This window comes from Salmo trutta, chromosome 25 (assembly GCF_901001165.1).
Source record: "Salmo trutta chromosome 25, fSalTru1.1, whole genome shotgun sequence".
Classification (NCBI taxonomy): Eukaryota; Metazoa; Chordata; class Actinopteri; order Salmoniformes; family Salmonidae; genus Salmo; species Salmo trutta.
Genome location: NC_042981.1, coordinates 17,124,477 through 17,140,429, shown reverse-complemented (window position 1 = coordinate 17,140,429; position 15,953 = coordinate 17,124,477). Strand labels below are relative to the sequence as shown.

Below are 15,953 nucleotides of genomic sequence, written 5' to 3'. Positions count from 1 at the left end.
GAACCCTTTGGAATTACCTGGATTTCTGTATAAATTAGTCATAAATTAGTCATAAAAATCTTAGTCACAACAAAAGACAAACACAGTGTGCTTAAACTAATAACACACACATTATTTTATTTTTCTTGTCTATATTGAATTCATCATTTAAACATTGTAGGTTGGGAAAAGTATGTGAACTCCTAGGCTAATGACTTTTCCAAAAGCTAATTGGAGTCAGGAGTCAGCTAACCTGGAGTCCAATCAATGAGACGAGATTGGAGATGTTGGTTAGAGCTGCCCTGCCCTATAAAAACACAACATTTGAGTTTGTTATTCACAAGAAGCATTGCCTGATGTGAACCATGCCTCGAACAAAAGAGATCTCAGAAGACCTAAGATTAAGAATTGTTGACTTGCATAAAGCTGGAAAGGGTTACAAAATATCTCTAAAAGCCTTGATGTTCATCATACCACGGTAAGACAAATTGTCTATAAATGGAGAAAGTTCAGCACTGTTGCTACTCTCCCTAGGAGTGGCTGTCCTGCAAACATAACTACAAGAGCACAGTGCAGAATGCTCAATGAGGTTAAGAAGAATCCTAGAGTGTCAGCTAAAGACTTACAGAAATCTCTGGAACATGCTAACATCTCTGTTGACGAGTCTACGATACGTAAAACACTAAACAAGAATGGTGTTCATGGGAGGACACCACGGAAGAAGCCCCTGCTGTCCAAAAAAAACATTGCTGCACATCTGAAGTTCGCAAAAGAGCACCTGGATGTTCGACAGTGCTTCTGGTAAAATATTCTGTGAACAGATTAAACTAAAGTTGAGTTGTTTGGAAGGAACACACACCACTATGTGTGGAGAAAAAAGGCCCAGCACACCAATATCAAAACCTCATCCCAACTGTAAAGTATGGTGGAGGGAGCATCATGGTTTGGGCTGCTTTGCAGCCTCAGGGCCTGGACAGCCTGCTATCATCAACGGAAAAATGAATTCCCAAGTTTATCAAGACATTTTGCAGGAGAATGTTATGGCTATCTGTCTGCCATTTGAATCACAACAGAAGTTGGGGGATGCAACAGGACAACGACCCAAAACACAGATGTAAATCAACAACAGAAGAAAATACGCCTTCTGTAGTGGCCCAGTCAGAGTCCTGACAACCCGATTTTTAAAATGCTGTGGCATGACCTCGAGAGCGGTTCACACCAGACATCCTAAGAATATTGCTGAACTGAAACAGTTTTGTAAAGATGAATGATCCAAAATTCCTCCTGACCGTTGTCCGGGTCTGATCTGCAACTAGAGCAAATGTTTGGTTAAGGTTATTGCTGCCAAAGGAGGGTCAACCAGTTATTAAATCCAAGGGTTCACATACTTTTCCCACACTACACTGTGAATGTTTACACGGTGTGTTCAATAAACACATGAAAATGTATAATTGTTTGTGTTATTAGTTTAAGCAGACTGTGTTTGTCTATTGTTGTAACTTAGATGAAGATCAGATCAAATTTGATGACCAATTTATGCAGAAATCCAGGTATTTACTAAGGGTTCACATCCTTTTTCTTGCCACTGTACATATATAGAGTGTGCACCTCTTTATTTTGATAGCCTACAGTTCACTCGCCATTAGTCAGCACCTTTGCAATTCTTTTGGGGTGTGTGCCAGCTCATGCTTTTCATTGACTAACTAACATTCCCCTACCACCGTAGCCTTTTCCTGTTTTTATAATATATTACAATTATAACATGCATAGATTCATAGACATCAGTATCGAAATAGAACTGAACTATAAATCCGGATTGTTTGAGAGGGACAAAACAAAAATCATATAATTCCAAACTTTTCAAGATCCTTCAAACTGGGAAGCCAACCAAGTCAAGGAGAGTCCTCCTGCATGCCACAGATGATACACTGTTCTCAAACTCAAGATGGCTGGTGCCAAATTGTGTTTGTCTGTAGTCTGCATTAGTCATTATTGTGTGTGTGTAAACAGCTCCAATCGGATTGGGTAATTAGGATCATGACACGCCTTCCGTGAGTGAATCAGAAATGAAGGCAAATTCCTTTGAGGTTGGGACGGAGAAGGATAACTCGCCGGCACAGTTGTGTCTGCTAATTTTCATGGAGCTCCTAGCTAGTTAGGTTCATTTCATTCTTCCCAAATGAACAGAGCGTTGAGGCCTGACTGCTGAGTTTCATATAACACACTCTCACACACTCAAACACACACGCTGTTGATTTACTTGTTTATTATCGAGTGTGCTTTTGATTGAGGAGCAGTTTGCATTCATGGAATTGTTTGACCTTTGTAGAGGTAATGGCAAAATAGATTAAACGGTGTCAACGGCACGCAAACAAAAAACAGTTCATACAGTGTTAAAGAGGAATGAGGAAAAACCAAGCTTGCTGGGCGGGGGGTTGTTCATTGGCACAACATTGGGTTCATCTCTATATTTTGTATGCAATTGCAGATCCACTGCAAGGCCTGTGTGGATTTCTGATTGTCTGATGCTCAGAATCCCTGATCTTAATAGAAGCACTTTGGTAATGTTGCTGTACTGTGGGATTTTATATTTCTACAGTACAACATGGCTGTGCATTTTGTCTAGTGGACAATCTTTTGGGCTCTTGATTATGTCCATCATCTTTAATGCATAGGACATCTTATTCAAGTAACCACCAATCACACTTCTTGTATTAGTGGCAGGCGTTTGTATAAAGCTAATAACCAATATTGTGTAGAAAATGATACACTCATATCAACATAACATAATATCTGACAATGTAACAACCTTTGTTTACCAGAATGTCTTTAGTTACCCAGTGCTGGGTCTTGTTCAGTAGGTCACACCGTAGCTAAATGTTTTCAAACATTCTAAAACAGAAAACAAAAAATGTCCAGGTGGTCCCTCTTTGTTTCAGCTAATTTTCCAATGTTTCGTGCCTAATGAACATGACCCTAATGTGTCCTTTGATGTGTTTTGTTATCAGGGGGAGTTGCTGCAGAGCCACTGGGAGGCTCAGAGGGATGTCCTGGACCAGCTGAGTCTGAAACTGAAGAGCCAGCAGTATTGCACTGGCACCATCAGGAGGACTGGGAGGGAGTACGCACAGATGTCCAAATACAACAGGTAGGTCGCCACCATTGATCCTCAGGGCCACCATACTTATGGGGACTCACTGGATTATGTTATACAGCTCCACAATCAGACGTCTTCAACTTCAAATCAAATAAAAGTTTATTTGTCACGTGCGCCGAATACAACAGGTACAACCTTACAGTGAAATGCTTACTTACAGGCTCTGACCAATAGTGCAAAAAAGGTATTAGGTGAACAATAGGTAAGTAAAGAAATAAAAACAACAGTAAAAAGACAGTGAAAAACAGTAGCAAGGCTATATACAGTAGCGAGGCTATAAAAGTAGCAAGGCTACATACAGACACCGGTTAGTCAGGCTGATTGAGGTAGTATGTACATGTAGATATGGTTAAAGTGACTATGCATATATGATGAACAGAGAGTAGCAGTAGCGTAAATAGGGGTTTGCGGGTGGTGGGTGACGGGGCACAATGCAGATAGCCCGGTTAGCCAATGTGCGGGAGCACTGGTTGGTCGCCCAATTGAGGTAGTATGTACATGAATGTATAGTTAAAGTGACTATGCATACATGATAAACAGAGAGTAGCATCAGCGTAAAAGAGGGTTTGGAGGGTGGGGGGCACACAATACAAATAGTCCGGGTAGCCATTCGATTACCTGTTCAGGAGTCTTATGGCTTGGGGGTAAAAACTGTTGAGAAGCCTTTTTGTCCTAGACTTGGCACTCCGGTACCGCATGCCATGTGGTAGTAGAGAGAACAGTCTATGACTGGGGTGGCTGGGGTCTTTGACAATTTTTAGGGCCTTCCTCTGACACCGCCTGGTGTAGAGGTCCTGGATGTAGTGCCTTGCGACCAGAGGCCGAGCAATTGCCGTACCAGGCAGTGATGCAACCAGTCAGGATGCTCTCGATGTTACAGCTGTAGAACCTTTTGAGGATGTTAGGACCCATGCCAAATCTTTTTAGTTTCCTGAGTGGGAATAGGCTTTGTCGTGCCCTCTTCACGACTGTCTCGGTGTGTTTGAACCATTCTAGTTTGTTGTTGATGTGGACACTAAGGAACTTGAAGAGCTCAACCTGCTCCACTACAGCCCCATCAATGAGAATGGGGGCATGCTCGGTCCTCCTTTTCCTGTAGTCCACAATCATCTCCTTAGTCTTGTTTACATTGAGGGATAGGTTGTTATTCTGGCACCACCCGGCCAGGTCTCTGACCTCCTCCCTATAGGCTGTCTCGTCGTTGTCGGTGATCAAGCCTACCACTGTTGTGTCGTCTGCAAACTTAATGATGGTGTTGGAGTCGTGCCTGGCCATGCAGTCATGGGTGAACAGGGAGTACAGGAGGGGACTGAGCACGCACCCCTGTGGAGCTCCAGTGTTGAGGATCAGCGTTACAGATGTGTTGCTACCTACTCTCACCACCTGGGGGCGGCCCATTAGGAATTCCAGGATCCAGTTGCAGAGGGAGGTGTTTAGTCCCAGGATCCTTAGCTTAGTGATGAGCTGCGAGGGTACTATGGTGTTGAACGCTGAGCTGTAGTGAATGAATAGCATTCTCACATGAGTGTTCCTTTTGTCCAGGTGGGAAAGGGCAGTGTGGAGTGCAATAGAGATTGCGTCATCTGTGGATCTGTTTGGGCGGTATGCAAATTGGAGTGGGTCTAGGGTTTCTGGGATAATGGTGTTGATGTGAGCCATTACCAACCTTTCGAAGCACTTCATGGCTACGGACGTGAGTGCTATGGGTCTGTAGTCATTTAGGCAGGTTGCCTTTGTGTTCTTGGGCACAGGGACTATGGTGGTCTGCTTGAAACATGTTGGTATTACAGACTCAATCAGGGACTGGTGAAAATGTCAGTGAAGACATCTGCCAGTTGGTCAGCACATGCCCGGAGCACACGTCCTGGTAATCCGTCTGGCCCCGCAGCCTTGTGTATGTTGACCTGTTTAACCTCTCTAGGACCGGCGGGACGAATTCGTCCCACCTACGTAACAGCCAGTTGAATCCTGTGGCGCGATTTTCAAATACCTTTGAAATGCTATTACTTCAATTTCTCAAACATATGACTATTTTACAGCTATTTAACCTCTCTCGGGTATGTGGGACGATTTCGTCCCACCTACGTAACAGCTACTGAAATTCCAGTGGCGCGATTTTTGAATCGTTAGAAATACTATTACTTCAATTTCTCAAACATATGACTATTTTACAGCTATTTAAAGACAAGAATCTCGTTAATCTAACCCCACTGTCCGATTTCAAAAAGGCTTTACAATGAAAGCAAAACATTAGATTATGTCAGCAGAGTGCCCAGCCAGAAAAAATCAGACAGACATTTTTCAAGCTAGCATATCATGTCACATAAACCCAAACCACAGCTAAATGCAGCACTAACCTTTGATGATCTTCATCAGATGACACACCTAGGACATTGTGTTATACAATACATGCATGTCTGTTCAATCAAGTTCATATTTATATCAAAAAACAGCTTTTTGCATTAGCATGTGACGTTCAGAAAAAGCATAACCCCCGCAAACTTCCGGGGAATTTACTAACAGTTTGCTAAATTACTCACGATAAACGTTCACAAAAAGCATAACAATTATTTTAAGAATTATAGATACATTACTCCTCTATGCACTCGATATGTCCGATTTTAAAATAGCTTTTCGGATGAAGCACATTTTGCAATAATCTAAGTACATAGCCCGGCATTACAGGGCTAGCTATTTAGATACCCACCCAGGTCAGCCTCCACCAAAATCACATTTCCTATAAGAAAAATGTTCTTACCTTGCTTGTTCTTCATCAGAATACACTGCCAGGACTTCTACTTCAATAACAAATGTTGGTTTGGTCCCAAATAATCCATCGTTATATCCAAACAGCGACGTTTTGTTCGTGAGTTCTAGACACTATCAGAATGCTTCTTCACGGTCCCGCGCATGGCGCATTGGCGTGTCAAAAATGTCTAAATATTCCATTACCGTACTTCGAAGCATGTCAACCGCTGTTTAAAACCAATTTTTAATGCCATTCAACTCGTAGATAAGTGATAATATTCCGACCGGGAGTATGCATTGAGCCTAAACAGCCGAATAAAATTTATCCTCAGAAGCGACTCATGCACGCGCCTCATTCAAAGGTCCTCGGAGCAGCCACTTACAAAAGGTGATAATGTGTTTCAGCCTGAGGCTCCCTCGTAAACCTTCAGTTATTTCCCGGGCTCTGAGAGCCTATCGGAGCCCTGGGAATTGTCACGTTACAGCTAAGATCCTTACTTTTCAATAAAAAGATGCAAGACGCACGACTCCTTGTCAGACAGGGTACTTCCTGCTTGAAACCTTGTCAGGTTTTTGCCTGCCATAGGAGTTCTGTTATACTCACAGACACCATTCAAACAGTTTTAGAAAATTCAGAGTGTTTTCTATCCAAACCTGAACAATAATATGCATATTCTAGCTTCTGAGTTGGTGTAGGAGGCAGTTAAAAATGGGAACATATTTTTTCCAAAATTCTCAATACTGCCCCCTAGCCCAGACAGGTTAAAGACAAGACTCTCGTTAATCTAACCACACTGTCCGATTTCAAAAAGGCTTTACAACGAAAGCAAAACATTAGATTATGTCAGCAGAGTACCCAGCCAGAAATAATCAGACACCCATTTTTCAAGCTAGCATATAATGTCACAAAAACCCAGAAGACAGCTAAATGCAGCACTAACCTTTGATGATCTTCATCAGATGACACACCTAGGACATTATGTTATACAATACATGCATGTTTTGTTCAATCAAGTTCATATTTATATCAAAAAACATCTTTTTACAATAGCATGTGACGTTCAGAACTAGCATACCCCCCGCAAACTTCCGGCGAATTTACTAACAATTTACTAAATTACTCACGATAAACGTTCACAAAAAGCATAACAATTATTTTAAGAATTATAGATACATTACTCCTCTATGCACTCGATATGTCCGATTTTAAAATAGCTTTTTGGTGAAAGCACATTTTGCAATATTCTAAGTAGATAGCCCGGCATCACAGGGCTAGCTATTTAGACACCCACCAAGTTTAGCCTTCACCAAAGTCAGATTTACTATTAGAAAAGTTTGATTACCTTTCCTGTTCTTCGTCAGAATGCACTCCCAGGACTTCTACTTCAATAACAAATGTAGTTTTGGTCCAAAATAATCCATAGTTATGTTCCAACAGCGACGTTTTGTTCGTGCGTTCTAGACACTATCCCAATGGTAAATAACGGCGCATTTCGTGACAAAAGATTTCTAAATATTTCATTACCGTACTTCGAAGCATGTCAACCGCTGTTTAAAATCAATTTTTATGCAATTTTTCTCGTAAAAAAGCGATAATATTCCGACCGGTAATCTGTAATTAGGTAAACAGCCGAAAGAAAATACAGCACGTGGTCGAATCGGGCACGCGCCTAATTCCATTGTCCTCTGATCGGCCACTTGGCAAAGGCGATAATGTGTTTCAGCCTGAGGCTGCCTCGACATCGTTCAGGTTTTTCCCGGGCTCTGAGAGCCTATTGGAGCCGTAGGAAGTGTCACGTTACAGCTAAGATCCTGACTCTTCAATAAACAGAAGCAAGAACAACAACACCTTGTCAGACAGGCCACTTCCTGCATGAAATCTTCTCAGGTTTTTGCCTGCCATAGGAGTTCTGTTATACTCACAGACACCATTCAAACAGTTTTAGAAACTTTAGGGTGTTTTCTATCCAAAGCCAATAATTATATGCATATTCTAGTTACTGGGCAGGAGTAGTAACCAGATTAAATCGGGTACGTTTTTTATCCGGCCGTGCAAATACTGCCCCCTATCCCCAACAAGTTAAAGGTATTTCTTGTAAGCTTCCGGGTTAGAGTCCCTCACCTCGAAAGCGGCAGCTCTACTCTTTAGCTCAGTGCGAATGTTGTCTGTAATCCATGGCTTCTGGTTGGGGTATGTACGTACAGTCACTGTGGGGACGACGTCCTCGATGCACTTATTGATAAAGCCAGTGACTGATGTGGTGTTCTCCTCAATGCCATCGGAAGAATCCCGGAACATGTTCCAGTCTGTGATAGCAAAACAGTTCTGTAGTTTAGCATCTGCTTCATCTGACCACTTTTTTATAGACCGAGTCACTGGTCCTTCCTGCTTTAATTTTTGCTTGTAAGCAGGAATCAGGAGGATAGAGTTGTGGTCAGATTTACCAAATGGAGGGTGAGAGAGAGCTTTGTACGGGTCTCTGTGTGTGGAGTACAGGTAATCTATAATTGTTTTTCCCCTCTGGTTGCACATTTAACATGTTGATAGAAATTTGTTAGAACTGATTTAAGCTTCCCTGCATTAAAGTCTCCGGCCACTAGGAGCACCGCCTCTGGGTGAGTGGTTTCCTGATTGCTTATTTCCTTATATAGCTGACTGAGTGCTTAGTGCGAGCATCTGTCTGTGGTGGTAAATAAACAACCACGAAAAGTATAGCTGAAAACTCTCTAGGCAACTAGTGTGGCCTGCAATTTATCACAATATACTCTACTTCAGGCGAGCAAAATCTAGAGACTTCCTTAGATTTCGTGCACCAGCTGTTGTTTACAAATATGCACAGACCGCCCCCCCTTGTCTTACCGGAGTGTGCTGTTCTATCTTGCTGGTGCAGCGTATATCCCGCTAGCTGAATATCCATGTCGTCATTCAGCCACAATTCCGTGAAACATAGGATATTACAGTTTTTGATGTTCCGTTGGTAGGATATTTGTGATCGTACCTCGTCTAATTTATTGTCCAACGATTGCACGTTGGTGAGTAGTATTGACGGTCTTAGGTAGCCTACTGTACGAGCCAGCCCATTCTAGGAACATGGTCTTTTATTTTGAAACGGGGTCTTTTATTTCAAATGGAATCTTTTATTTTGATATCAAATGATTTACTGAGGTGAGAGAAATATACTGTACAGAAAATGGAAGCATCTCAATGATGACTGTTTATTCTAGCTACCACTATAACCACTAAAGCTTGGGACAAAATAATGTGGTCTCTTGCAAAGAAGAAGAATAAGGCTTTCTCTTTCTACAAACGAAGTTGGTCTGTCAACTTAAGCATTATGTTTATTCACAATGGAATGAGATCTCACACACACTTTTTTCATTCGGGCCTTACGGTCTTAACGTTGTAATCTGCTGTGTACAGCAGAAGCTCAGCACAACTCTTTGTCATGGTTCTCTCTGCTGTTTCATGCCTTACTTTGAGGGTCTCTCTCCCCCAGTGGTTATCACTAACACACAGAAGCTAGCTACTGTACTAAACAAGCTACTGTTCCACTCACTGGGAAAATACACACTTCAAAGGCTAGGAATGGGAGAGTTATGTTTGTTGTGCTGATGATAAGCAATAGAAAAATATGAGTGGACATAATGAACACCAAGCACAGAGCTGTTGTTCTTACCTGTACACCAAAACCAATACAAGTTGCACAGGACATTTTAACAATAATGATTTTCTACATGTCATTGGTAAAAGCCTTCCCTTTAAGCCTGAAGTGGACCCATGTTCATAAATGAATGTTAAAGGATTATTTGACCCCAGATTGTTCAACACAGTACCCTCAGTGGTAGGTAGCAGAGGAGCCCGGTGGCCGGAGATAAAGGAGGACAGGCTCATTGTGAAGGCTGGAATGGAAAGGTATCAAACGCATTGTATCTGTGAAAGATACCGTTCTATTTATTCCATTCCAGCCATTACAATGAGCATGTCCTCCGATATCTCCAGCCACCACTGGAAGGTAGGCTACATTTCTGTGTCTCCTGATTTTAGAACAATTGTATATGTAATTGGAAAAAGCCTTTCCTCTAACCCATGTTAGTAATTGAATTTTAAAGGATTATTCGACCACAGATTATTCAACAGTACCCTGAGTGGTATGTAGGTGGGCAGGTTCCTTTTCTGTCTGTGTCTCCTGCTCCCTAGTCAGTCCTGCAGCAGACTTAACTGACTCCCCTCCCTTGGCTTTGAATCAAGCCTCATTTTAATCCTTTTAAGCCTCTCATTGTAATGATTTATTTTGTGGAAAACCATAATGAACCTTTGAATTTTAATGATGGCTGCCTGCTCAAGGATTCATTGTTTTGACTATTTGGCCCTTACCTTTGCATGTCTTAGGGGAGGAGCTGTCGAAATCTATAGCCGTGGCTGCCTCTCCTCTCCTCTTGCTGGCTGACTCGCCACCACCACCCGCCGCTGCGTTTTCCTGCCTGTCGACTCAATAGCACACCTCTCAACCTTGAAGCTGATAAATACGGGACTGCTGCCATTCACTGAGACTGAGACTGAGAGAGGGACTCAAAAGGCTCCACCTAAGGAGAGGCTGATGGGGAGATTTCTCTAAGACGTGTGTCCGGAATGGCACCCTATTCCCTGTATAGTGCACTGCTTTTGGCCAAAGGCCCTGTCCTATTCCCTATAGCGCACCAGAGCACTATACTATATAGGCAATAGGGTGCCATTTCAGAGTTGCAGCCTAGGACAGCCCTGCCTGTTTAAAGGCACCATACAGGGATAGATCTTAAATTCCCTCATTAGCAGCAGACGCAATTAACACCATCAATTAAAAGGGCCTTTCTATAAAAGTGTCACTTTAACTGAGATACGAGAAGTGTCAATAAGGCGTCCAACCTTTCCTTCCCATTGCTCAGAGACACAGCGGCTCAAGTGATGGGCGGGGGTGTCACGTTAGGTACAGTATGTAGCACTGCTCTCCTATCAGGCAGCCAGCACTCCTGTGGGATTGATGTTAAGATTGATTTGAACAGAATAGAGGAGGGAAACGCTAGTGTTCCTGTCAGGCCAGGGCTGTAGTGTCCAGCACCCACCCAGCCATCCACTGAGCACAGAGGTAGCACCTACCTCTATGATTAACACCCAGCCATCCACTGAGCACAGAGGTAGCACCTACCTCTATGATTAACACCCAGCCATCCACTGAGCACAGAGGTAGCACCTACCTCTATGATTAACACCCAGCCATCCACTGAGCACAGAGGTAGCACCCACCTCTATGATTAACACCCAGCCATCCACTGAGCACAGAGGTAGCACCTACCTCTATGATTAACACCCAGCCATCCACTGAGCACAGAGGTAGCACCCACCTCTATGATTAACACCCAGCCATCCACTGAGCACAGAGGTAGCACCTACCTCTATGATTAACACCCAGCCATCCACTGAGCACAGAGGTAGCACCCACCTCTATGATTAACACGGTAACATTTAACGCATGTCTACTTTCCTTATGGTGAGGGAGAGGGAGGGAGTTGGAGTGTGCGGAAGAATGATCTTCGAAAATAACCGCTAAAAGGTTAGGTTTGGGGGGGAGGGTACAGTAAGTGCTTTGTACACGTCCAAGGCAACTGACAGAGAAATATTGTGACAGTTTAAAAGGCTATAAAGTAGCTCTGACAAATGGATCCTGCTGTGTGAGCCTTGATTTTATTCTCTAATGTGTTTGTTTGGTTAGATGCCCACAGATATCTTGTCCTTAAAGAATTTAGTTTTGTATTGACGAGGAAAAAAACAATATCACCGAATGGAATATTGTAACATATTTATCTGTTTAAAAAACCGTACGGCAGCGTCCGTATAATGAGTGGTGGAGTTGAATGCCTTAGGGTAACATTCTTCTTCTGAGGCTTCACTTGTCACATGGTTTCCCATTTCCTGTCTCCCCTGTTTTGATATGATCAATGTCTTCTGTATAATAAGGACTTAAAGGTCCATATTTTCATTTTCTTTAATCAATGTCTGATTTTGAGTTTTACGTTTCTTGGCATTGACATCACCAAGGACTTGTCACGGACTAACAACACCACCACTCTTGTAAAGAGGGCGCAACAGCGTCTCTACTTACTATTGCAGCTGAAGACATTTGGCATACTGCCCCGGGTTATCTCCAAATACTACCGCTGCACCATCGAGAGCGTCCTGACCGGTTGCATCAAGGCCTGGTACTGGAATTGCTCTGTCCATAACCACAAGGCCCTCCAGCGGGTGGTGAAGATGGCTCAGTACATCACTGGGACCATGCCTCCACCCATCCAGGACATCTACTCGAAATGGTGCCTGAGGAAGGCCCACAACATCATCATCAAGGACCCCACACACCCCAGCCACAAGCTGTTCACTCCCTTACCATCAGGCAGACAGTATCACAGCATGAGGTCTGATACCAACAGGCTCAGAAACAGTTTCTATCCACAAGCCATCAGACTGCTGAAAACTTGAACTGGACTGACCACCTGCTCTGATTCTCCTCATCTGAGAACACATTACAACTGCTGCTACCAGACTCTTATTATACTGTCCCCATCCCCTCTTCCCCAATACACCTGTAAATATTGGACTTTAAATTGTGCCTTCCTGTATTAGACTTATGCTAACATTTTTATTCTATTCTACTGAGCCATTTACTTTATGTTTTGTATTCTTATCTTTGTTATTTCTTATTGTTGTTGCATTGTCGAGAAGGAACCTGCAAGTAAGCATTTGGTTGGGCGATGTGTACCATGTGTATCCGACTAATAAAACTGTAAACTTGAAAATGCTCATACAAAGAGCTCCGCCATGCTCGTTGAAGTGACATACAGTATGTAGTATGTAGTACTAAGCCCAAACTCAATCCTGCTCCTGTGTTAACTCTGTTGCTGCTATAAAGGAAAATAGAGTGTGTGTTGTTCATATTTCCCAGTTTGATGGTTGTTTATGCAATCTCATTCATAGTAGTTTACATTGGACGGCTTTGTGAATGTGAGGCGAGGGAAAGGGAAGGGAAGGCAGCCTGACACAACCGTGTCCAGAGCAGCCTGGATTAATACCCAAACAATTTCAACCACTAATGTGTCTAAACATGTAGCCACCCTCCGAGCCTTAAAAACCAACGCCCTGACAATAATGTGTATGTGTGAGCAGTTGCCCTTGTTCATTTCATAAATATTTCATGTTATTTCATGTCACAGGCCGGGGAGGGGGAAGTAGAGATTGGGCTGTGACAGAGGGAGGGAGAGAGTGTTGGAAGGGGGAGGGAGGTATGTGTGGAGGGTTGGAAGAAGGGAGGAAGCAGAGCTGAAGTCATGTTTAATTAAGATGGTTCTGTGCTTTAGAGGTGTCACTCACTAGCTTGGTCAGAGATCCAGTATGTCATGTTTAATTAAGATGGTTCTGTGCTTTAGAGGTGTCACTCACTAGCTTGGTCAGAGATCCAGCATGTCATGTTTAATTAAGATGGTTCTGTGCTTTAGAGGTGTCACTCACTAGCTTGGTCAGAGATCCAGTATGTCATGTTTAATTAAGATGGTTCTGTGCTTTAGAGGTGTCACTCACTAGCTTGGTCAGAGATCCAGTATGTCATGTTTAATTAAGATGGTTCTGTGCTATAGAGGTGTCACTCACTAGCTTGGTCAGAGATCCAGTATGTCATGTTTAATTAAGATGGTTCTGTGCTTTAGAGGTGTCACTCACTAGCTTGGTCAGAGATCCAGTATTTCATGTTTAATTAAGATGGTTCTGTGCTATAGAGGTGTCACTCACTAGCTTGGTCAGAGATCCAGTATGTCATGTTTAATTAAGATGGTTCTGTGCTATAGAGGTGTCACTCACTAGCTTGGTCAGAGATCCAGTATGTCATGTTTAATTAAGATGGTTCTGTGCTTTAGAGGTGTCACTCACTAGCTTGGTCAGAGATCCAGTATGTCATGTTTAATTAAGATGGTTCTGTGCTATAGAGGTGTCACTCACTAGCTTGGTCAGAGATCCAGTATGCATCTAACCCTGTTCACTCCTCCTGCACCCGGAGCTCTACTACTGCGCCAGCAGTAATTTCCACCGCTTGTCAAATATTCCTTCTGTAAAGTCCTGCTGCCTTTCTAGCCCTCTTTTCAGCCTGACGGTTAAGCTGGGGAGGAGGTGGACATTAGGTGATGGGCGTTTGGCGGGGGTAGTGAGGATGTGTCAGTCAGTGTGTTCTGCAGGATATTTCACAGCTGAGTCATCTCTAACTCCAGCTCCTTCTCCTTGTCCTCTTCCCCCTCCTCTCTCCTCTCCTCCATCCTCCCTTCTCCCCTCCTACCTCTCCTTCCTGGACTCCAGTCGGCAGGAGTTTGAGTCTGACTTCCAGGAGCTCTGGGATTGGCTTATGGACATGGACTCTGTGGTGATGGACAGCCACGAGCTGATGATGTCAGAGGAGCAGCAGCAGCATCTCTACAAGGTGAGTGGCTGTTACTGACTGACTGTTACTGGCTGACTGTTACTGGCTGACTGTTACTGGCTGACTGACTGACTAACTGTTACTGGCTGGCTGACTGACTGACTGACTGGCTGGCTCTTATTGATGGTTACTGACTGGCTGACTGACTAACTGTTACTGACTGACTGTTACTGACTGGCTGACTGACTGTTACTGATGGACTGTTATTGACTGACTGTTGCTGGCTGACTGACTGACTGACTGGCCCCGGCTGGGTGGTTGGCTGGGTGGCTGTAACTGGGTGTTACAGGATGTCTGTTACTGACTAGATGGTGGTGCTCTGCAATGATGTCTGGATGGTGGTCACTGGAGTAACACCGTTTTCGTGACCCCCCTGTAATCGAATGCGTCAGCCAGACAGCCACTCACAAAGTATAAAATACGGATCGCTGTCCATGGTGCTGAAGTTGCGACATGTCTATGCGGCTGCCTATGGAATCGATGATAGGCTTTCTTCTGTGTTACCAGGGCTTAGGTTAATCCTAACTTTTCACAGAGCTATCCACGGTGCCACAATGCTGACATTTAGACTGCTGGCGGAAATAATGTATTACTTGTTCGCTAATTAAAGTTGGAAATTCAAACAATGCAGATTGTAAAATAGATTTTTTTCTCTCGAATATACAACTTTCCTGTTTAGGCTACCAGAACCTGCATGACATGAGTCATGGATAGAAAGTTGTTGTGCCTAAAACCTGTCTATTAATGACAACTAATACAGTCAGTACACCCTCTATATACTATCTATAGCTATATACAGTATTAAACTGATATTTAGTTAATTTTTATAAACTTATTATACAAATTATACATCAACTAGGCTAACAATTCTCCTGAAGTATTCCTTGCTGCGCCTCTGTTTCTCTCTTTTTCTCTTTCTCTTACAAAAAAGTTGATCTGTGTCTGTGCTTGTCTCTCTTTTGTTCATAGAGGGCTATAGTAGCTACAGTATGTGACTGGACTATAGTAGCTACAGTATGTGACTGGGCTATAGTAGCTACAGTATGTGACTGGGCTATATTAGCTACAGTATGTGACTGGACTATAGTAGCTACAGTATGTGACTGGACTATAGTAGCTACAGTATGTGACTGGGCTATAGTAGCTACAGTATGTGACTGGACTATAGTAGCTACAGTATGTGACTGGGCTATAGTAGCTACAGTATGTGACTGGACTATAGTAGCTACAGTATGTGACTGGGCTATAGTAGCTACAGTATGTGACTGGGCTATAGTAGCTACAGTATGTGACTGGACTATAGTAGCTACAGTATGTGACTGGACTATAGTAGCTACAGTATGTGACTGGGCTATAGTAGCTACAGTATGTGACTGGGCTATAGTAGCTACAGTATGTGACTGGGCTATAGTAGCTACAGTATGTGACTGGGCTATAGTAGCTACAGTATGTGACTGGACTATAGTAGCTACAGTATGCGACTGGGCTATAGTAGCTACAGTATGTGACTGGACTATAGTAGCTACAGTATGTGACTGGACTATAGTAGCTACAGTATGTGACTGGACTATAGTAGC

General features: G+C 43.2%; 1 protein-coding gene across 1 annotated transcript in view; it reads left to right on the top strand.

Moving 5' to 3' along the window:
• LOC115161786 (A-kinase anchor protein 6) overlaps positions 1-15,953 on the top strand; it is a 238,109-nt gene that overhangs the window by 150,788 nt on the left and 71,368 nt on the right. Inside the window, exons 8-9 of the mRNA XM_029712567.1 lie at positions 2,988-3,127; positions 14,256-14,376. Coding sequence (XP_029568427.1) covers positions 2,988-3,127; positions 14,256-14,376 — 261 coding nt within the window. The remainder of the gene's footprint in view (positions 1-2,987; positions 3,128-14,255; positions 14,377-15,953) is intronic.